We start from the raw sequence: 24032 nt of genomic DNA on the forward strand, positions 1-24032 counted from the left end.
GAGCAGTGAACACAGGAATGTCACTGAGCAGCACCACTGGAGAACACTTGCTTGGTAGATTTGTACCTATTCATATGTTCCTGTCTGGAGAGATGTCTGATAATAACTTTTTGGATTTGTTTATAATTTAAAGAAGAAGGACTTGGGGAGGTAGTAGCCATAGGAGTCATTAAACTTAGAATGAGAAGTGGAGATTTATGTAATAACTGTAGCAGAAGAAAGGACAAGAAGAATTTGGCTTAGAGGTAGGGGTGATGAAAGGAAGATTGAAAGACAAGGTATAAATGGGCCAAAATATGACAAATCTGTACACGGGTGCAACTTCAAGATGTTGCTTTCAGAAACAGCAGTGTGCTTTCACACAGCTCTAATTTCCTGGTGTTGTGAATTTAACAGCAGAAAAATTGTGATGAAAATAGGAGGAATTTCATTCATGACTTAATCTGCCTCTTGCTTTCTGTAAGTAAGAAGTTTTCATTTAATATTGGGGGAAACATTTCCTTTAATCTCCTTTAAGTCTTTGGATGATTTCAGTGTGAACTGAGACTCAGGTGACAAGTATTCAAGACTGTTTTGCACAACCTCATGCCAGGTAGCTGGAGTAAATTTACCATGTTAGAAGGAATATAGAGAGATACTGTTTTTTAGCTACTGATTTGTTTCCCTGAGGTCAAGACCATTCCTGTTGTAGCAGGCCTACATGTGCTGGTCTGAATGTCAATGCTTCCTCCAGATCCCTGCTTCTGGCAAATGGAGTTTGTATTTTACACATACTCCAGCACATATTTAATATGTTTCTGCCTAAGTATTTTGTCTTTAGCCTCACTCTGCTTGTCAAAACTGTGATCACTTCACCACAAAGTTCTGTGCTGAACATAAACTCCATCAGGAATGAAGGCTGGAATTATGTGAGGAATATACTGGCTTTCCTGAACTTGCAAGTTCCTATCAGCATAGATAATATAGGTGCATGCAAACTGGAATTGTCCCAATAATTCTAATGGTCCCAGCCTGTTCCTGACTTATATGAGCCACCACTTCTGAACAAGACCTTGATCTCTACAATGTAAATCTGGAGTAATTCACAAGGTCTAACTGAGGCTGAACAAGGCCAAGTGTTGGGTCCTGCCCTTGGGTCACAACAACCCCCTGCAGCAGTTTTCGTTATCAAACCTCTAAACAAAACTTAAAACCCATGATTCTGAATTTCCAGAGGCTTTTTATGCATGCCAGAGAGAACTTTGAATTGTGATCCCTTGCTAGTAGAATATTATAATAGCTTGTATTAAACATTTTTGTTTGTTTCTTAATTAAACTGCTACTGCCTGTATTAACTATTTCACTGATAAAAATCCAGTCAAGCAAGTCATGCAGTTACCAGTCCAAAGCTCCACAAAAGATGTTCCTGATCCACATGGTGCATTTTAATGATACATTTTATGTTTGTGTCCAACTAGCAGGCATTTGCCAAATTAGATACATCTGTAATTCTCTATTCAGGGACAAGACTGTCATACATAATCCTGGAAAATTAGAAAACAGTGTCACTTTAATAACTGTTTCTCAATGCATTAAATTAATGTAGAAGGAGATGTTTATGAGATTGAAATATTTGATTTGAATCTGTACTAATTGATCCTTTAGTGCATTTTTCTAGCTCATTTTTGTGCTTATTTTGTGTGCGGGCTGTTCTTTTCTAGTGTTCTTACAAAGTGAGCAAATATGTTTGGTTACTGGTACCTAGACTGAGAACTGTAGCCTCACTATCTGAGTTTGTGGCAACCCCTTGTGGTTTTTTGTACCAGGACCTGTTTTTTAATAAATGTGGCCCTTGCTTTATACAGTCACATTAACTCCAGGCAATACATACTTCAATAGACACTAGCATATGTCCACATTTCTGGAATGTATTGAATCAGTGTCACAAGATATGATCAGTGACTGACAGGTTTTTCTTATATTCACCAACAGTAACTGCATCTATTATGAAATCATGTTCTTCATTGCAAGGGAGGATCCAGTGTTTTATGAGGAGCTTTATTTCTGCTGATCTTTTTTGCATAGGAAAGTTTCATATTTCTGCTGTTTTTCTCCTGCTAATTGCTTTATGTGGCTGCAGCATTAGATTGGATGCTTAGATCTCCATAGGGCACCTGGACCTGGATCTGAACTGTGGGACCAGGAGATTTCCAGTACCATTAAGCAGCTCCTTGCAGTGACTGCTGCACTGAGATGTTTCTGTTTTAGGTAACTGTTTTGATGGTCCATGCCTGTTATCCCAGAGGGTCTTGCCCTGCCTCTTACCACATGGCAACATTCCTGGGAGAGAATCATGGTTTCTTTCTCCTAATTTATAATCAATGGAACAGAAATTCAAGGGTCAGAAAGAGGTTTTGCCTTTAGAAGGAAATAGAGAAACACCCAATCTGTCAGCATAAAAATATACATACTTGAGGTCTAGAGATTTATTTTTTTCCAAGCAGGATAAAACAGTTTTAAACAAAAACCAAAACCCTTCCTTCGTTCTAATTATGATTATATATCTTCACTTTCACTACTGCTTTCAGACACTCAAGAAGCACAGACCAACTCTTAACTCCATATTCAGCAGCATTCAGCTCCAGTTTCAGCTCTTAGCCAAACCAAATTTGTGATAAGTCGGAATAACTGAAATTTCCTCCCAAGCCCTCATGTGTTTGAAAACTAAATGAAATTCTTAGATCACATATTTTGGCATGAAAATGCCACAAACCCCCCTCACTCCCCCCCCCCCCCCCCCCCCCCCCCCCAAATAATTTTCTATTCCCATTTGGTATCCACAAAGAAAATGTAAACCAATTTTACGTGCTTTCCTTAGACTAGCTGGCTCTTGCAGTCACAAAGATAAGGATTTTGAAAGCAGTTTTTGGCAAAATGGAAGAAAGATGTGGAAAAGAGAGAATGCATGGCCCAGGTTTTTTTCAGCATGAAAGAAACATTAGAGAATAATTTTAATTTCTTCTGTGCTACTTCCCTTTATTAAAGTAGAAAGGGTGAACATATTTAGAACAAATTCAGGTGTATTTAGAAGCATGGTATTGACCTTTGGCACACATGTGGAAAAGTGTCAGAGGTCTTTTCCCACTGTCCATAGTTCAGGGGAGTATGTGGTTATCTGGGTATTGAACTTCAAGTCTAAGGAGCTAAAGTTCCATCAGTCTGTGAGTTAATTTCTGCTTTGCCCAAGTTTGTGAATGCAGGCTGAGAGAAAGAAACTGGAATGAAAATTTCACTGCTCTACAGCTCTGATTTGAGGTGACAGCTGTATTTCCTTCACCTGTATTCCTAAAGCACAAGGGACCTCCAAGTCTCCCAGCAGTTCATCTCATTGGTGGCCACCTCCTTAGGTCAGGCTCAGTCTTTCCTCAAGAAGCCTTTTAAAAGTGTCATCTGAAACACACACACAAAATCAAGTTGAAATGTAGTAACACCAGTACAGCAATGAAACACACTCACAAAATGAGCTTTCTGTTCCAGACCTTGGGTTGAAAGGAAGAACTCCAGTGACCTGGCTCTGTTCCCAGGACTCTGTAAAGTCATAGCCCAGGTTCAAGTCTTAAAGGAAGAGAGGAGTGTATTGGACATGACTGCACTAAGTCACCTGTACCATTCCTGTGACCCACACGTTGTTAAAGATGTTGTGGTGGAATGGGCTGCTGGGTCAGCAGCAACATGAGACCCAAAGCATATTCTAATCTTTCCGTGAACATTCAACATCTTCAAAATCCACCAATAAATTCCCAGTTCTATGAAGTTTTATTATGTACCTCAGAATGTCTAATACTTTTTAAAAACCCTGTTTCTTGAAGTCATGTGAATAGCTAAGAAGCATCATTTTATTAATTTTAGATAACACAGAATCATAGAATGGCCTGGGTTGGAAGGGACCTTAAAGATCAACCAGTTCCAACGCCCCTGTCAAGGGCAGGGACACCTTCCACCAGTCCAGCCTGCTCAGAGCCCCATCCAGCCTGGCCTTGAACACTTCCAGGGCTGGGGCAGCAGCATCTTCTCTGGGCAGGGGGGTTGGACTGGATGATTTCCAGAGGTTCTCTCCTGCCCTAAGGATGCTGTGAGTCTGTGATCTCAAAGGTGGCTGCCTGGCACTTGCTTCATTCTCCTTCAATTTCTTTGTCATGCTCATGTTTTTATGAGGCCACACACCTCTTATCCCTGTCTATCCCTTCTCACCTTTTCCTCAGGATGTGGTGCTGCTGTGAGGACTGTGCCTGAGCACTTTGTGTGTTTCTTTGCTAAAGCAAACACTTCTGCATGGGTGTTAACCAGCCCAAGACTCTGGCTCGTGCCCTAGGACTCAGCTTTTACACAGTTCTGTGTGGAAGAAGCAGAAACAAATGTAGTACAGTTGAGAAATGGGACGATTAGGCAGATTGATGTGCAACTAGCTGATACTGTAAAAATTATTATTACTATTAAAATTAACATTTTGCTGACTCTACACCTTTCCTGTGTCAAGCATTAGACATAGGGTACATTTCTTTATTAATACAAGTGTTACCAAACCATGAAGCACGCCCTGAAGCTTTGCTTCAGCTGAGGTATGACATCATAGTTCACAGCACTCTTTTCCAAAGGTCAGGAAATGTATCAATTACTGTGATGCATAGGAGATCTGCAGCAGAGGTTCTTCAGAGGGTTAATTGTTACTTTAGGCTGCAGATTTTGCAAACTCTGAAAACAGAAAAAATAAAAATTAAAGCCCTGCTTTCAGATGAGTGCTATTATTCCATGGCTATCTGTCTATATAGCAGGGAACCTCCTGTGTGGGGGGAATCCAAGAGGAGTTCAAATCTCACAGGCAGTAGCAGAACAGGATCTGATACCAAGGATGCAAGAAACTGAAAGAACCAGCCAGAGGACTTGCCATGCCTTTGTGCTTTTCTGGATTGTAACACATGGGGAGGAATATGATGGAGCAACACGATGGAGTTTTCTGCATATCTGCTTGTAGAATAGCATGGTGTATTCCTGCAGGTAAAGGATTTGAATGGAAATTAAACCAGCTTTATCTTAGGTGAGCTACTGAATGTTCAGGACTCTCTGAGCTCAATTCAACTTGCATTAACAGATTGACTGCTAAATTATTAAGCTGTGCATGAAGCAGCTACAAATATAAACCAACTGGAGTTAAATGCAGGAGTTCTCTCAAAACAGGGCTATAGGTTGGAATTTAATTGTAATGACAGGCCCATCCCTGGAAGTGCTCAAGGCCAGGTTGGATGGGGCTCTGAGCAACATGGGATAGCAGAAGGTATCCCTGCCTATAGCATGGGGTTGGAACTGGCTGATCTTTAAGGTCCCCTCCAACCCAAACCATTCTATGATTCTATGGCTCCTCTAATTTGACGAGATGTTTCTTATTAATATAGTTATTATAAAACCATAATTCTTTGTGTTTTATTACTATTGCATGAAGTAGACTTTCTGCTGGTTTTCTCCCAAGCTTCCCTATACAAATATGGACAATACACTGTGGTGGTGCAGAGATTACTTTTCTATTCAGATAAAAGTTAAAAAAGATTTTCTGATAAAATATGTCTCTATTTGCAAATGCTGAATTTTTGCTCAGTATGTTTCCCCCATACATTGAAACTCCCCTCCACTAAAATAGTTTGCCGCTGTTATTTTTTTAGTAGAAGATGTTTTGATTTTAATAAAATATCTCAGTTCAATTTTTATAGAGTGAGGAGTTTCCAACTGTTGTTTTTAAATTACTTCTTATTTCAAAATGAAATTTATGTTAGAGGGGTTTTAAAAATAGAAGAAATCAAACCAAAATATTATAAGTTGTTGACGTAAAACATTTGGTTTACAGTAATTAAAAACATTTTTGAAAACAAACACTTTAGCTTTCCATCCTAATTTGGGACATATCTCCCTCCTTCTGTTTTTTCCATTTTGTGAAATGCAATGAAACTTTCATCAGAGAGGAAAAAAACATCATTTATTGCCCTTCTTATCTTGCTGAAATGCCTATGAAAACTAACTTTTCATTGCCACCTGTTCATGACAGACCTATTGACTCTTTTTTTTAGATTGAGAAGGACTCTTTGGTCCATTTTCTTCATTATACTGATACTTATGATCTCACAGGTTACAGAAGGATAAAAGGATTTGCTACCATCACTAAGAGTCACTCTAACAGACATTTTGAAAATAAACAGAATATTTTACAGAACTCTATGCCAAAATACATCTCCATCAAGGAGACATTCCAGTCGAAGATGAAAGTTTGAACAGGGAGCAGGTGAAAAACATAAACATGTGAAGAGAAGCAGTGAGACCAAAATAGGAGCAGAATTTCAGTGTATTGTAGTGGAACCAGGGATTCTGTGGTTCTCTGGGTAGAACTGGAAGACTGCACAAAAGAGGGAGCAAAGACAGAGACTTTTGCCAAGAGAAAGAATGGCCAATGTCTTCAAATGAAATAGGATTTCATATGAATGAGTTCTGTGCTGGAGATTCTTTAAGGTGAAGCCACATATGGTGTATGGAGAAATCAGAATCACAGGACAGCCTGGGTAGGAAGGGACTTTAAACCTCACCTCGTTCTGGCCCCCTGCAGGGACACCTTCCACTATCCCAGGGTGCTCAGAGCCCCATCCAGCCTGGCCTTCAACACTGCCAGGAATGGGGCAGCCACAGCTTCTCTGGGCAACCTGTGCCAGGGCCTCAGCACCCTCACAGGGAACAATTTCTTCCCAATATCACACCTAAACCTGCTCTCTGTCAGTGTGAGGCCATTGCCCCTTGTCCTGTCACTCCAGACCCTTGTCAAGAGTCTCTCTCCATCTTTTCCTGTGGGCTCTCTTCAGGTACTGGAAGGTCACAATGAGGTCACCCCAAATCCTTCCCTGCTCCAGGCTGAACAATCCCAATTCTCTTGGCCTTTCCTCCCAGCAGAGCTGCTCCATCCCTTTGATCCCCTTGGTGTCCCTGCTCTGGACTGGCTCCAGCAGGTCCATGTGGGATTCTAGAAGAGGAATGCTAAGAGAGGAATGATGTAGACAAAATCATCCATAGATTTTCTGTGGGGCACCAGTGGACAGATGCCTGTTCCTCACTCCAGAGAAGATTTCTGGTGGGAGGCAGCACAAAGAAAGTATCTGTCTTGCTGAAGAATAAGGCAAGAATGGAAAAATGTGCACTCCAGAAGTTCTGTGACAAAGGGGCCTTATGATGTCTGGGTTATTCCTAGAGAAGACGAAATTCACAAGGCTAGAAATTGTGACAGAGCTTCTTTTGTGGTCGTTGGGGAAATATCCCACCCACTCCTTGTCTCCAGAGGACATTCTGGATTCAAAGGCTGGCAATCCATACTGAGTAGCCTCTCTGAACAGCTTGTTTTCATGAAAAAAAGCCACCTGGCATCCCTGGGGGTACTGGCAATGGGATAATTCAGGAAAAGAGAAGCAGGTGGATGTGGGGGGTTTTTGTGAAGTTTCTCTGAAGAGCATCTCCCTTAGATATGCCAGGTTCCATGTCATGGGATAGTAGTAAAGAAAATAGGAGCTGAAATTCCTTGGTGGACCTTTGAAGGCCCCAAAGTGCAATGCTGGAAATTTGTACTTGGGAATTTGGAGTGTTTGAGTGTACTGAGCTGTCAAGTCTCATTTGAACCTGCTAGTGTTGCATCACTTCCAGATCTTTGTAAACCAGATCTCAGGGTTCAGCTGACCAAGCACACACAGGCCATGCCTGGCAGGACTATCACAGTGTTAGTTTTCACCTCCTTCAAAATACAGAGCAAATAGTTCATTTCTTGAGCAAATAAGCAAACTGTTTTCTTTTGGCTGTTCCTCCTGGCTGCCTGATGAAGCTCATCTGTGGGGAAATAAGTATTAGACATAAATCCCAATAGAAAAAACACACATCTTTTCTTAATAACATTGCACATTTAGTTGAATTATTTAAAAGATTCCAGATGGTTAATCTGTTGCTAATATGTTCAGTCTTATTTGGACATAAATGAAATTTCTTTGTCTCTGAAGGAATGATTCCATTTTATTATTCCCATGAATAGATAATCATAGTTCTGTTATAATCCTATAGGTTGTTGGGCACTTCTACAGACATGAGAACTGATGCATTTTAGGCAATGGGAGATGCAGGAGCTGATGTCTGAGACATCAGACATTTCCTTTATTCCTGCAGCCATTGCCAGATAGTAACATTTTGTGAGCTGCTGATTTGGATGGTCGATATCAGTAAGCCTGAACCTCTGGGTATTCAGGATTGTGTTTAGAACATGGAGCTCTGAGGGATCTGAGCAATCCTGTTGTTAGAGTGGTGTTTTGGCTGCAAGACTTTGTAGGGTTAGCACCAATTTTGGCCCCGATACCAGGTGACACGAGGTCTTTGGTAACTGATTTAGGATTTTGGCTTATTGGAAGGCACATTTGCTTGTCTGTAAGGTCTGCAGGTCATCTCTTCTTGTTCTGTGATTTTGTGTCAAGGGCAGCAGGTCTGTTGACTCAGGATGTCACACTTCCCAGCTGCAGTTCAAGGATACAGGTCTCTGTTGGGTTTGCTACTTTTGTCATGGGAAGACAGAATATTCCAATGGCAATGCAAAGGCTGGCAGCTCCATTGGTTTGCCCTACTCTGGACAAGTGAAAAATACCTTTGTGAGTTGTTGACTCTTTAACTCCTTGACTTTGTGCCAAGGTGTTGGCTGCCATGAAGCCATTGGTCTGGGACATCCAAATTTCCTGGTTATATTCTGGGGAATGGATTTCTGTGAGATAGTCATCGTATATTAAATACCCTCTTTCATCTAATAAGGAACATGTTTTCAGTGGCCCCTGAAGTGGTGTAAGAGAGTTGTATTTGATCACAGGAGTTAAGCGAGTGGATACATGATGAGGGAATCATTTATGTGTCACCACACATCTGCTCATGTCCTACCAGTAACTGTTGGCTTGAACTACTTAAATTTTTTATTTCTCTTGCTGGTGATTTGAGGAAAATACATGAGATTTAGCAGCATTTCATACTTTTCTGAACAGGAGAAAGAAATAGATAGAGTTCACAGTAATTTAAATGGTTTTCAGGCCATTAATGTCATAGGCATTACAGAAAAAAAAATGCAGGAATTAAGCTTAGAAGGGTACATCCAGTTCCTGCACTGTGCTCCAAAGCAGGACCAGTTATACCCAGTGTCATATTTGCCAGGCATTTCTTCAAGCTGTTCTTAAAAATCTTCAGTAATGAAGATACCATGGCCTTGTTATGGAGCTTTTCCCAGGTGTTACCTATATCTGTTTGAAGGATCAAAGGATTTACTGTTCCAATGGGTTTTTTTTATGTCCAGCCTAAATTTCTTGTTGGTATTTTAATCCCCTAGTTGCTTTTTACCCATGTCAGCAACAGAGATGAAGACTGTTTTTCTATTTTCTTTACATACGTTTCTTTCAAAATACTTTTTTCTTTAATTTTGATATGACCTGCTTTCCTCTATTACCCAAGTTATAGAATGTCACTGAATGAATCCTTCAACAAATCCATAAGAATTATCAAACTAAACCAAAAAGTTATAGAAAAGCAGATGGCCTTGATTTCAAAGTAATGGAGAATTCCTCAGCAATTCCTCAGATTCCAAAGATCTTTCTTCCTCCATCCCTTGTCTCTGCAGCTGTACCAGTGACCATGTTCTATCAAAGGTGAAAAACAAACATACCTTTTCCTTTTTGAAAGAGGCCATTCATGTAGAATAAACACGAGTGGGAGGTCCTTACAAAAGTTCTCTTTGTCCTGGCACTGCCTTTCCTCCCATTTAGTCATGGCTGATGTGAAGTTCAGAGACTGACTGTCCTACACAACTACACTACAAGGGCCTGGAGGCACAGGATAAGGGGCAATGGCTTCACACTGACAGAGAGCAGGTTTAGATTGGATATTAGGAAGAAATTGTTCCCTGTGAGGGTGCTGAGGCCCTGGCACAGGTTGCCCAGAGAAGCTGTGGCTGCCCCATGCCTGGCAGTGTTGAAGGCCAGGCTGGATGGGGCTCTGAGCAAGCTGGGATAGTGGAAGGTGTCCCTGCCCATGGCAGGGGATTGGAATGAGGTGATCTTTAAGGTGTCTTCCAATCCAGGCCATTCTATATAATAGAAACTTTTAGATCAGATTTGTGCCAACAGAGGATATCCAACAAACCCCTACAATTTTCCCTTGGATAGAGTCAACCTTGAAAGTCTTCCAGCAGTCGGGTGCAAAGAACTGTAGCAAATGAGAGTATCCATCTGCATATCTTTGGGAACTGTGAGGAAATACTGCACTGAGGACTTCACACTGTAAGCTGTATTCTTGGGAAAACCCCTTTCTTCCCTTAACTTTTGCTGAAATTTGATTGTAAGAGAGGGCTTAAATGCAAGATTCCATATCACTGTTTTCTGTGATGACACTAGAAGTTCTGAAATTCTTTAGCTTGGTATGAAGACTTGGAGCAAGTCTCTGGGGGGAGATAGAGCATCACAAATCACACTATTTGACTTATGGCTCCTCCCAGAGATCCTTTCAGTATATCCTCCTCACATCCAAGCATCTTCGTGATCCTTTCTGTAATTCTATTAATAACCTGGGCAGTGTCAGCTCAGGTCTGTGCTCATCCACTGGAATATATGTGCCCATACTCTACTTGCTCTCTACCATGTATAAACAACTGGGAGAAACACGAGCTTATCCCTTGCTAGAGGTGAAGGCAGAGTTTTTGGAATTTCCAGTGCATTAGAAGGCTGATTTTGTGCATACCTCTCCCCAGTTCTCTCCATATTCTACATGTATTTTAAATTTACACCCATGCAGGTTGTGCATGATTTAAAACATTCATCTCTTCACTACCTCTGAGGATGATCCAAGTATAAATTACCACCTTTTCTATCCTCTCCAGGTTTGATTTTCACACAGTAACTCACTGCTCTCCAAGGATATTTGATATCACTTTTTACTTTGCTGAGCATTATTGCTGTTTCAAATTATGCTCCTTGTTGGATCAGCCTTAATTTGTCCTCCTTGAATCTCATTCTATTTCACGCCTGCATTTCTGCCTTCTCAACAGCCTGGTATTTAATCTCTGCTGCCTTCACTATTCACAACCTTTCCTAATTTAGTATTCTCTGCAAATCCAATTGACATGGCCTGGAGAGTTGTTGCTATGTTAAATGTAGGATAAACAGTGATCTCTGAGGAGATACCACCTCACAGCTTCACGTACATCTTGCCACTACTTCCACCACTTTTTTGGTTTGGGATTACAGACATTTGTTTTGTTGATAGACATACTCCACCTTTTTTTTTTTGTTAATAGTAGGAAAGACACAGAGAAACATTTTTAAGAAAATGAAATGTGAAGCCTACTGTTTCCCATTTTGCCAACTTGCTTTGTAATAAATCCAGCTGAGGCTTTTCAAAGCAACTTTCAATAGATCTTCATTTTACTGCCAGTTGCCAACACAACTGTTTCTTCAGAAAGAAAAAAATAAGGCAAATGATCTGGGATGCTGGTAGGAACTAACCTCCTGGAGAGCTTTGTGTGCTTCCTACATAGTTTTAGCACATATATACAACTGGAATAAATATTACCTAATTCAGCCCAGTGTAGGATGTAGGAGTAGTTATCATCTCCCTGTTTGGAAATTGGAAAGGATTTGCAATTAGATTGCTATGGACCAGGGGAAGTTCTGGTTGGACATCAGGAAGAATTTCTTCACAGAGGGTGATTAGACATTGGAATGGACTGCCCAGAGAGGCAGTGGAGACATCATCCCTGGAGGTGTTTAAGGAAAGACTAGACTCAGTCCAGTGGCATTCAGTGCTCTGGTTTAGTTGACAAGATGGTGTTTGGTCAAAGCTTGGACTTGCTCATCTCAGAGGTCTTTTCCAACCTGAATGGTTCTGTGATTCATGAGGAAGTCACTGCCTATTTTATATCGTCAGAAACGTGTATATATATATCTCTATCTATCTATTTTTCTATCTATATAAACTTTACAAAAATAAATTTATATTGGAATTTACATTTTTGAAAAATGAGAATTGACACAAACATTCATGTTTGTAATTCCCTGAAATCACAGCTCTCAAAAGTCTGAAGATAATGCTCATAGCACCAAAATGTGTGCATTTCATTACTCTTCCAACTCTATTAATAGAGTTTGCCACTTTGTCTTCTAGTGTTTTACTGACACCTCTTAATTACTATTCCATACTCCTCCACTCTTGTTGGGTTTTGGGGGCAGGCTGGGTGTGTGGGAAGGTACAAGGGTGCTTGTTATGGATGTTTACTTATGATAGACTTTCTCCATGATTAGCCAAACAAAGTATTTTCCCTGGACGTGGGGCTCAGAGCAAGAGGCAGTGCCAGTGACAGAGAAAGCAGGGGCAGGACTCTCGGAACTCCAAAATGAGTCTTTTTTGGAGCAAAATGGAGAGAGCTGAAGGCTCCTTGCTCTTGTATCCTTTCCCATCCTTCCAGTCTTCCTTTGCTGTTTATCCAGAACTCTTTTCTGCACGTCATCTCTCTGTTACTGGCAAAAGTTTGCCTCTGTAGACTGTATTCTGCAACTGCGTTTCAAATTTTATAGCAAATTCAAATGTTACAATACAAACTTAATTAATACTTTACAGCTGGTAGTAAATGCTCTGGAGCCAGGGAAAGAATTTTGCATAGCCGCATCCCCCTTTTAATCCTTTCTCTGCTTCTCAAGCTTTTCATTACCAGCTTAAAAACATTGCTAAAACTTACACCACTGTGCTCTCCTCTGGTGCTGGTGTGATCATTCACAGTTTGTGTAAACTAAATTTGAAATTGCAACCCAAGGAAGCTGATAATGTGTTGGATGTCTTTGTCTCCCACTTTGTGTGGGGATAAATGGCTTCACATGGTGTAAGACAATGGAGAATCATGCTGTAAGTGTGCAGTGCCAAAGCCTTAGAGATTTTGCTTCACTAGGAATTCTGTGATGATTTCACAGCAGCAAGATGTTCAGTCTAGATTCTTCCAGCTAGGATGCCGACACAAAACTAGGCCAGACAAGCTTCAAGGGAACATGGAAAGGACATCTTTCCTCAGAGTCTAGCACTAAATGCATCTCTTCCAGAACTGAAATCATAAGCTCAGTTGAATTTAATTCAGAGAATTGTAATTTGTGCTTTGTAAATTGCAAAATTGCCAACTGCCTTAGTTCCAGTGGGCCCAAATTGCTTATGTTAAAGTGTATAATGAGATTGAACAAGTGATTTTAAAGATAAAATTCAGGTAAACTGTTATCTACCTGAGACAAATACACTTGCAGTTATAAAAGATAACATAATTTTGGACTTTTTTATATTTTAAGAAGGGATACTTCAAGTAGTTGGCATCTGATTGTATAACCAATGGACTCACACAGAGCTGTTAGTCCTATGCTTAAAATAATTTACAGAGAGAAACTCTTAAATTAAGTCATTTCCAGTAATTTAAATGGTGCTGAATTATGGGAACTACTAAAAGGTAATTTTTTTTTACAATTATGCTTGATAGATTGTTTTAAAATGGGTGGTGTTTATTATTCCATTAACTTCTCCATCAGATGTTCACAGTTTACATGAGAAAGTGTGGAACCAGGTTGACTGTCACAATAGTGGTGGTCTGGATTTCAGGGTACAAAGTGGAGGTTGGAAACCCAGTGAACTCCAGGACAATGAAATCAATTTTTTTCTAAAGCCACTCTTTGAAACTCACCTTTTTCTCCCTCACAGTTACATGTCCAGTCAGTATCAAAGCATATTAAATTGATTTAATCGTGCAAAGTAAAGTAGGCACATGTCTGGCTCAGAATCTGCCTTCCTTATGCTTGACTATATTTATTTAAGAGTATTTAAAAGCCACACGTGGTATTTTATTACATTCTTTGAGATTTTTCAGGAGATACACTAAAAAAACAAAAGCTGAGTAGGTGACAGGGTGTCCCTTCACGCCCTGAGCTGAACTTGTGACATTCCAGTACCACCTTCTCTACTATGGCAGGCCTGAGTACCACTGTCAGTCAGGGGCTTTGGAAATCCCACCAGATGTATTTGTACAGCTGGCCCTTTTCCTTCTCAGGATCAGCCTCATTATGATTTATTAATCATCTACAAAGAGCATTGACAAACAATGAATATTTATGACTACAGATGTAACCCTATTGTTTGTACAAATTATAGTGTTTTCCTGGTAATATTCTGAATGGCTTCAAGTTGGCATAAATAATTCATACTTGTAAAGCCATATGTTAAACTGTCATTGTAAAAGACTAAGTGCTGCCAGTTTTCACTTGAACCATATGTAAATACCAAGCACTTGATATTAAACAGTGATATAAAGTCTAAGCACCTTAATGCCACTTACACAATAAAGATTGCAATATGCCACAATGCATTGAGACTCAGTGACTGAAGAAGCTTTAACTGCAGCAAAGGAACAATTTTTATTCCTGAGTAAACTACAGTGTATTCATTTAACCAAGTCTGGCTTTACAGATTTAAACTACAGTGAAAGTAGACCTCCAGCCTTTGTCATTATTACTGTGTGAAGGAAACAGCTTGAAATATTTCCACGAATCTACTGCAAGTTTTTATCAAGGTATTCAGGCATTCATGTGACATACATACACATACATTTGATATGTGTGTGTATATGTATGTGTGTCAAATGCTGTGCATATGTCACAGAATCATGGAACAGCCTGGGTTGGAAGGCATCTTAAAGACCAACGAAGTTCCAAGCCCCTGCTATGGGCAGGGACACCTTCCACTATCTCAGGCTGCTCAGAGCCCCATCCAACCTGGCCTTGAGCACTTCCAGGCATGGGCAGCCACAGCTTCTCTGGGCCTTTTTATTTTCCATTAGGAATTTCAGAATGTAGCGTTAAGACTCATAAGAGTAGAAAGCACTTGGATTCACGGATCCTTCCCTCCATTCTGCCAGCACCTCCCCTGACAGAGTTGAGGCTGGTATCCTCTTTCCTGCCAGGCTCCGTGGCTGGAAGCACAACCCTCACCCACCACAACGTGAGATATTTCTGAGTCTCCTGAGGCACAGAGACTTGGCTATTCATGCTTTTATGAGCCCTGAGATGTGAAGGGCCAAGTCAGTTGCCCGTGTCAGGGCTGTAGCCTGTGGGAGATTTACTTCCAACCCCATTACAGGAGAAGAAACACAGCTGTGGGCTTGGCTGATTGTTCCCACTCTGAGGGAGTGGTCTCAGCCAGCTTAAAAGCCAAGAGGTGGCCTGATCACAGTTCATAAGAACCCACAGCCAAACCTCAAAAGTCTGCCAGTAGATGCTCTTAAGTGACAAATTTGCAGCTAAATGCCATGGCTGGAGGGTGCAGATAGGCAAATTCAGCTTGGAAATAAGCCATACATTTTCAACAGCTAAGGTAATTAGCAATTGGAATGACCTAATAAGGCTTGTGGCTGACTGTTCATCACAGAAATGCTCAAGCTGTGATTAGAGGTTTTTTCTAAAAAAAAAAATAGTTAAATCACATTTATTATCCTTATAGCAAAAATCATCTCAAGGAGGTTCTGTGGTTACAAAAGAGACTAAGACTGGGTGGTTAAAAATAACATTGCTTAGCCTTAAAATCTATTAATTTCCACAATTCCAGTACTAAGCCTTGCACACACTTCTCACAGCTCTCTATTCTGCATTGCTTCCACAATTTAGATTTAGAGTCTGTCCACTAAGCACTACTGAAAGCTAATGGTGTGTCTGTGCTATACTGCATGTTTCAAAGACAGCAAAAATTTTTAATTAAAGGTTTTGCAGTCCTTCGTCTGTCTCCAAATGAGTCTTGGCAGTTTGTTTTCCATGTGCAGTCCTGAGACAGAACATTGCTCACAAAACACAACCACATTTACTGTTAAAATGCCATTGCTGCTTGAGTGAGAAGAACAGAAAATGAAGTTCTCTCTTTTAATGGGTTTTAAACCAAAAGCTCTTTCTTTCAGCTTCTGTGGGAGCGTGAAGGTAGAACTTCTAAATTCAGACGGGGTAGGTACAGACATTGCAGATACCCAGCACGGCAGCAGTTTCTTGTTTCCTCACAGATGTCTGAGGGCTAATACAAGCCCTCAAAAATTTTGAGTCTCAAATATAGGCTGAAAGAATCCCATGAACTTGGCCAAAGTTTCTCAATTGTAATGACCACTGTGGCCACTGCAAGAGCCCAGCAATGCTGATGGTCCTTGATTGTGCCTCTTTTTGTGTCATCACCCTGGAATTGATTGTTTTCCAAAACTGCCCATTCTGCAGGCTTTTTTTGGCTCATAATTTCCAAATAGGTCCGAAGGATCCTCTTCTCCTTGTCTTAAACTTATTTCAAAGCCAAAGCAAAATTATAGGGACCCCGTATTTCAGAAGCAGCTCATTTCATGCCTTGAGCCTGCAGTGCACAGGCAATGTTTTGGGTGTCACACAAATATAGAAGAGCTGTATTTGATACCACAATTCGTATTTCTAGATGCTCATTTGGACAGTGCAGTTTTTACACAAATGAAAGCTTTTGTATTGAAGTAAAAATTAAAGTAGAAATCTGCTAAGAAATGTGCAGTTATAAAAACGGCAATTACTTATTTGAAGGTTCCTGGGCATACTTAGGGATGAATTTCTGGATTTTGTGATTGGAAATATAATATTGCAGCTTTTTTTTGTTGCTAGCAGTGTAAGACCTTAGAGAGGGGTCCTGGATTTTGTTCTTCTCTGAACATCCTTTACTAAATTCCAGTCGATTACTACAACTCTGTGCAAGTCCAGTGAAATCATTGAGATTGCCCAGGTGCAACCACAGTGAAGAGCCCGAATTTCAGCACTGGAGCTACAAAGCAGGATGGAAAAGACAGAAAATCTCTTGCTGTGCTCCCCAAGTGCAGGTTGAGCTGGCATTGCTATGGTTAGAAACACCTGCTTAGAGGAGGTGTTGTCTTGAGGGAAAATATCAATAAATGACTTAAATACTTGAGATCTGAGCAAAGTGGCTGTGGTTTAATTCACAGAGAAATGTAGAAGTGTTTTCAAAAGCTGCCTGGTGCTGTCCAAATGCAGGGTACTTCCAGGTTTCCACAGCTCAGAGGCCCACTCACCTGAGGTTGCAGAGCCGGGTCTTTGCCATGTTATGTAACTCATATGGAAATAAACCATCCAGAACATATAGAAAGCGGTTTAATTTTATTTTTCTTTCTTTTTTGATTTTTTAAATTTCATTTTTTATTTTTTAATAGGAAAAGAATTGTATCTCTTCAAGGAACACATTCAACACACCATTAAACATTAAAACAGGAACACATCACTGCACACAGACCAAAATCTGCTTTTTCCTCCACTAGCATTGCCAATCCATCATTGCATTGAAAGAAAATGAAAGTAAGATTTTTAAAGCAAATCTTTCAGTTTGCCTTTGGCACAAAACCAATCAATTTCTACTGTGAGGTTTTCTGTCTGCATATAAATATTCCCCTGTAACACAGCTCATCTTGGGGAATACTCCCCAGTGTAACATATCTGTCACTGAGATTGCTCTTCAGATGATCAATTTCATTTTGTTACGTCAATAAATGCTTACACTTTTTGGGCTGCTCCAGATAGAGGATCATCCAGTTCAGCTCCTGGCTCTGCACAATCCCACTCTGTGCCTGAGAGCGTTGTCCAAATGCTCCTGGAGCTCTGGCAGCCTTGGGGCCATGACTATTCCCCGGGGAACCTGTTCAGCACCCGACCACGCTCTGGGGGCAGAACCTTTTCCTGATAGCCACCCTAAACCTTCCCTGACTCAGCTTCATCCTGTTTCCTCAAGTCCTGTCTCTGATCGCAACAACAGAAGGTAGCTTTCCACTGCCTGGATGGACTGGGAGCTCTGGGAGGGACTAGGAGAAGCTGAGACTTCTGGGATTGACTGGGAGCTCTGGGATATTGAGTTAAATGTCCAAATTTGTTTTTGGCCATGTATGCTGAGTAACTCAGTTACTTCCTCCAGCATTTCCTTTCTTCTCATGTTGGCTTAGCAACTCCTCACGCTGTACAGATCTCCCTTTGGCTGAGTGCTACAGACCGTGGCAAACTCATGGAAAAGTAAGGTTCAAGGAAGCATGTGCATGGAAGGGCAAGCTGAGAAGATGGCCTGCTGACCATCCTGGTGTAACCCCAGCCAGCAGCCACTCACTCCCTCCCCAAACAGCAGGATTGGGGGAGAATGGGAAGGGTAAAAGGGTGAAAATCCCTGGTTGGGATAAAGGCAGCTTCATAGCAAAGCAAAACAAGGAATTAATTCCCTGCTTGCCATGGTTGGGCAGGTGTTCAGCCATCCCCAGGAGAACAGGGCCCCATCACACGCAACAGTTACTCAGGAAGGCAAATGCCATCACTGCAAACATGTCCCCCTTCCTGCTTTCCCCCCTCCACTTTATACACTGATCATTGATGTCAGATGATCGGGAATGTCTCTTTGGTCAGTTGGGTTCACCTGTCCTGGCTGTGTCTCCTCCTAAATTCCTTCAGCAGTGTGGCAGCAAAAAAGCAGAAAAGGCCTTGGGTCTGTGTAAGCTCAGCTCAGCAATAACAAACCCATCTCTGTATTATCAGCCCTGTGTTCAGCACAAGTACAAAGCACAGCCCCACACCAGCCACAGCCCCATACAGCCCCTAGTGAAACTGTAAAATGTGGTATCTTTCAGGCCTTTTGAGAGTATAATCCCTCAGAACATCTTTACGTCCTGTAGAATTGCTGAGTGGTAACAGCCAAAATGCAATGAAATGCATCTGTGCATTCACAGGAATGCTTTTTCAAGTGGCCTTCCAGCTTCATGCTGGACTTTGTGTATGAACACAAAGTCCTGTAAAGAGTATTTATGTGCTGCACACACTGGGCCAAACTGTTGGTGCTTCTGGTTGGGTTTGCTGTTCCCCAGTGCTGTCAGGACTGTCTCGACGGAGGCAAGGTCACAAGAGGGACTGCTCCTTCCCACAGTGTCTGAGGCACCACCACCATGGCAATGGATGTGTAGACAGGATTGTGTCCTAGGTCTAATTCCACGTCCCGGTTAAAAAATCCACGGCTGCATTTCTGCTCTTATATACTGCAATCCTAGTTCTGCTTTGGGAGAACTTCTTACAAAGGCACAATGCTCCCAGATTTTTATGTTTGTCTGAGGACAATTGTGCTTTAGAAATGGTTTATTGGAAACCTTTGACCTGAGTTCTAATCTGATTTAAATTTGTCTAAATTCAGAATAACTCTGGGCTAACTCCAGTGTAAGGGTAGTACTGATCCACGGGGCAGCAATGGTGCTTCACAGAAATACAAACAGCAGCTGGCTTTGTGTCCTTAGTTAATTTGATTACACAGTTTTAGTTTAACTTAAACAAAGCAGTGACCTTATTATTATTTTAAGAAACCTATTTTGAGAGGAGGGAATCATATTTCTCACTTAAATCCATCTTCAAATGTCTTTAGATGTACGTGCGGCTGGGCCTGGAGTTGAGTTTGTGTGGGGAGGGGAAAAGCATACTGGATTTCACTGATCACAGTTGCTTTAAATTATGCAGGGAAGAGGGAGATGCTGTTTATGCATGAAGAAAACAAGGTTGGCAGCAGAGATCAGACGGGCCTTGCTTTTGTAATTTCCCTCTGCTATAAAACGAGTACCAGGAGAAGGACTGGGGGGTCTCTTGCAAGAATTATCTGAGGGGTCACATTTGGTGCTTGTGACTATTAGGCAAAAAATCTGGGTTCAATGGTAGTCAGCATTCTTATCATGATTTCTGTCTCAAGCACTGTTCTTCTGTAGTTTTACAAGAAGCAATTCAGAATAAATGCTTGAATCTTGCTTTGCCTGAATCTAAATTAAGGTCAATCTCAGGGATTTCTCCTGATTTGAACTTTAGTAAGAGTTGAATACATGCTTTCAAATACTAAAATCAGAGTTGCATAGGATATTTTCTGATTTTTGCAGACATTTTCGACATGTCTTATTTACTCTTACCCTCTTTTATCTCAATTAAAATCTACTTTAAAATATCAGTGTTCTAAATAGCATAATATATTTCAAAATCACAGCATGGGAGTTGAGAATGGTTCTCAATAACAAATCTTATTAATTCTAATATTTCCTGGTGTACAGTTCTGTCATGCCTGTTACTTTGTTCATGTGTTTTGCCTACAGAATGAAAAGGAGAAGCTGACGTGGAGTGACCGCATGCCTGGATATGCAGCAAACTTCGGACTGATTTTATTTATGGTAACATAAGCTGCATTTCTGCTCGTTTATTAGGTGTGAGAAACTTTGCCATGAGCATCTAGAGGGAAACCCTTGAACTGATGTTCTGAAATATGTTAAAAATCTGAAGGTAAGGTCAGCTTGGGAGAAATACTAAGGCGGTTCATGGAGCTCAATGCCTGCCTCCAGCTTTATTCTCTTTTCCCAAAGGCTGCTTGTGGAAGGGCTGAGTTGCTGTAATGCCAGCAGCTCCTTACACAAATTCTGCCTCTCCCCCAGGGTTTCTGCTCCATCTCTGTCATCCAATGAAGGGATAACACTGATATTTAGTGGTAAGCACAGTATTGCATATGTTGGTCATGGTGATGTTTGGAAAGGTTGAGCCTCAGAACAGGAGATATCCCAGTGAAATAAATCAGTTGCCGAGAAATATTTATCCAAGACACATTCAGGGATGGACTGCACAGTAGCTGAGGAAGATCATGGTACACAGTCCTCCCTGGGGAACAAGAATCAGGTGTGCAGGTCAGTCTGTAAAGTGGGGACACCACTGTCCTAGTCAAATTTCCAGCAAATCACAAACACATCAAGAATCTGCTGGACTTCGTAAACAGCAATAGGAAAACCTGGCTAACAAACCCTAAATGACATTGTAAAGGATCCCATTATCCTTCTTGTTACAGCAATTCCTGACTGGAAGCTTGTATTCATATCTACACCTACTATGAAATGGCAATGAAATAGGCCTGTTTACACCATTGTAGCATCTAACATGGGAAACTCACTTGGGGCCTAAATTATTTTAAGTGTATTGCTGATTTACTCAAATTTGCATATACTGCACCAGATGTCCTGTGAAGATTTCATTTCTTTTGCTGACAATCAAATGCTCACATTGAAGTTAATGCCTACACCCTTATAGGTATGTTTATATAATTTCGAAAATGTATGCATTACATATTCAGTATGCATTGCATATTAAATTTTCTGTACATATTAGGTGTGTCACATATGGACGTACTTGCAGCATTTTGAGTGAGTTTACCATCCTGAGGTCATACCAAGTATTTACTTTTTGGACAGAACTTCTAGGTGTCATCAGTCATGACTTCATTTAGAGCAGAGCACACTGAGTCTGACTAAGCACACAGCCCTGATTTAGCTTTTACAAGTCATTCCTTTGCAGACAAGGTGCTTACACATGCTCTTGACTTTCACCACATGTTTAAATCTCCCCTAAGCATGAGCTTTAAGTGCTTTCCTGACTCATAGCCTAGGTATTACCCTCCCTGCTTACTGTAACATCTCCAAGAGATTTATCAAGGGCTCTTACCTACAGTTTGTGAGATGTAAAATATGGAGCTCAAATTCTTCAACTTCTGTTCATGACTAGTGGAACTAGGCTGACTTTCACCATCTGGCAAAGTGGCCACAATGTTTTGGGGTTTTTTTGGCAGTATTTTGAGCATTATTTATATGTAAGTACCTACAGGAGACAACTTGCAAGCCACGCATGAAATTCAAGCCAGCTCTTGATGAGGGAGAGCACGCTCTGCTATCCTACATGAATATTGCAATCTGCTCTTTACTGTATGGGATGTTTCCCTTTTTCCTGCTAGATTAATTAAACAGGAGTTGGAAACACCAGACTGAAGTCTTGTTGTCAGTCTGTGAAATAGAATCATACTGAGAAAACCTTGTTGGTCTGGTTAACCTCGCTTATTATTATTCACACAGATTAGTTATTTTAACTGTAAGGACTAAGTACAAAATAAGTAATGAAATCTTGAATTTATGTGTGTGTGTGTGCAGGGATACATGACTCAGATACAGAGCTGCACCAAGTGCACAGCCATTTCTAGTGCTGCAGAAGCAGTTGTTGAATTTTTAATGCTACCTTTTCCAGGCCAAAAGGGTCTGGCGGCCCAAATCTATAGGTGTTTTCCATGAAGGTTTACATCACTATAGAATGGTGTTGTTTTGTTCTGTCCCTCCTTCCCCCAGCTTTACATCCCATACTTTTCCCTGATGATTCTTGAAAGTGGTAATGGTTTTCTTAGTGTAAAATCTTTTATCTTTTTAAATTTTTTCCCTTAATTTCTGTACTTCCTGTGTGTACTTCACTTTTGTAAATCCTCTTTCAAGAATTGTGTTGTGATCTTTTCCTTTCTTTCTGGCTTTTCCTCTGTCTTTATTAAGTTAGGCATGCTGGTTTTTTGTTCAAAATGCCAGTTGAAAAAAACATTTGCTTTCCTTCTCTTGCCCAGTCTTACATCACCAAATAATTCCGAGGATTAATTCAGACATTTATGGATGCTTTGAAATCTGGGCACAGTCCTTTTTTTGTACACAAAGCCTCACTGGACTGCAGAGGGGGCAGAAGATCCAAGTTTTATTTAAGCTACGCATTTTGCAGGGATTTTAGGACAGAAGTTCACAAGTCTTATTTTTGCAGAGTAAGATCAATGAAAGCAGGAGATCTGGGCTCAGCTGGGCATCTACAAGTTTTGCTTGAGTGTGATTAACAATAAGGTGTCACAGTTTATAAAGTCCACGTTTAGAAGGCACCTGTTGTGGCAGAGATTTCTGAGTTGGTGATGAAAACGCTGGTAGTGTTGGAAGAGAGCTGGGTGGCATGGAGCAATGCATCACTGGGGCTTTTCTTTGTTTGGCTCAGTCAGAGGATGGAAGAAAATCAATTTGAGTCATGGCAGAAGAGTTTAGCCTCTTCCACCCTATTCTCACTCACATGGTGTAATACTTGACTCTAGAATAGCTGTACTGGGGAGCCAGACAACTATTTGGACATGAAATTTTTATCCTACTTGGATGGAGGTAGCAGCCTAGCCCACGGGGTTTTATAGCTTCCTTCTCAGATCTAGTTTGCTTTCCTGTTTGTCTTCATTCATACCAGGCTCAGTAGGTGACCTTTTCTGCAGCCAATTTTCACATCTGTTTCTAAGCAGTTCGTTCCTGGATGGACTAGTTCAGACATTCAGGGAAGAAACTGCCATAACAGGGGGGAAGAATGGCCAGAGGGAATGTTGGCAATGACAACAAACCCCAAAGTGGGCAGCTGCACAAATGGTGGCCGCCTGATCGGGAATTTGGGCAGAAGAGGTATTTTCAGGAATGAGAGAAATGCTGTGAAGATACAGGAACCATTCCCCCTCAGTGACTGTCTGGGGAGTGAGAACTATGCTCACAGTCACTGTGCAGTCCTGCAGGCTCTCCTCAATTTTCTCTTCTTGCTGGATGCACAGATAATGAAGACTCCTAAAGGAGTGTTTTTCCATCTGTGTCTAAGCAGATGTTTAAAAACAGCTGAGCAACTGAGAGTTTCTGAAGCCCTGGTGCTTTTGCAAAGCAAATATTTTTGTTCTTTAAACAAATAAAACCTATTTTTTTCAGTAACTTTGTATACCTTGCTATGGCACTGCATGGATTGAAAAGGCTGCTACTCTCTCATCCTCCAGTAATATTCCTCAGGGCAAGGGATCTCTAAAATCCTTTGGTCAGGTTTAAGAATTTGCTATTGAATTTTCATGATCTGAAATTTCCTCTCTCTCTGTTTAGTGAGGGCTGTCCTTGACTCTTCTTCCTGTACTGTTAAGATATCATTCCTAAGTGGGAATTTTTGATGGAGAAGGGTGTCTGTGGAGGCCCAGGGATCTCATCATCTCCAGAATGAGGCATCCAACTTTAATTTGCTGGTTTTCCTTGTCCACCACCATAG

The 24032-nt window shown here is 41.0% G+C and overlaps 1 protein-coding gene across 1 annotated transcript in view; it reads left to right on the forward strand.

Moving 5' to 3' along the window:
* ANO2 (anoctamin 2) overlaps positions 1-24032 on the forward strand; it is a gene marked incomplete at both ends in the record, with an annotated part of 148589 nt that overhangs the window by 90131 nt on the left and 34426 nt on the right. The window contains one exon of the mRNA XM_082281149.1: positions 20243-20317. Coding sequence (XP_082137275.1) covers positions 20243-20317 — 75 coding nt within the window. The remainder of the gene's footprint in view (positions 1-20242; positions 20318-24032) is intronic.

The sequence above is a fragment of the Coloeus monedula genome, assembly GCF_965178545.1.
Source record: "Coloeus monedula genome assembly, chromosome: 4".
Classification (NCBI taxonomy): domain Eukaryota; kingdom Metazoa; phylum Chordata; class Aves; order Passeriformes; family Corvidae; genus Coloeus; species Coloeus monedula.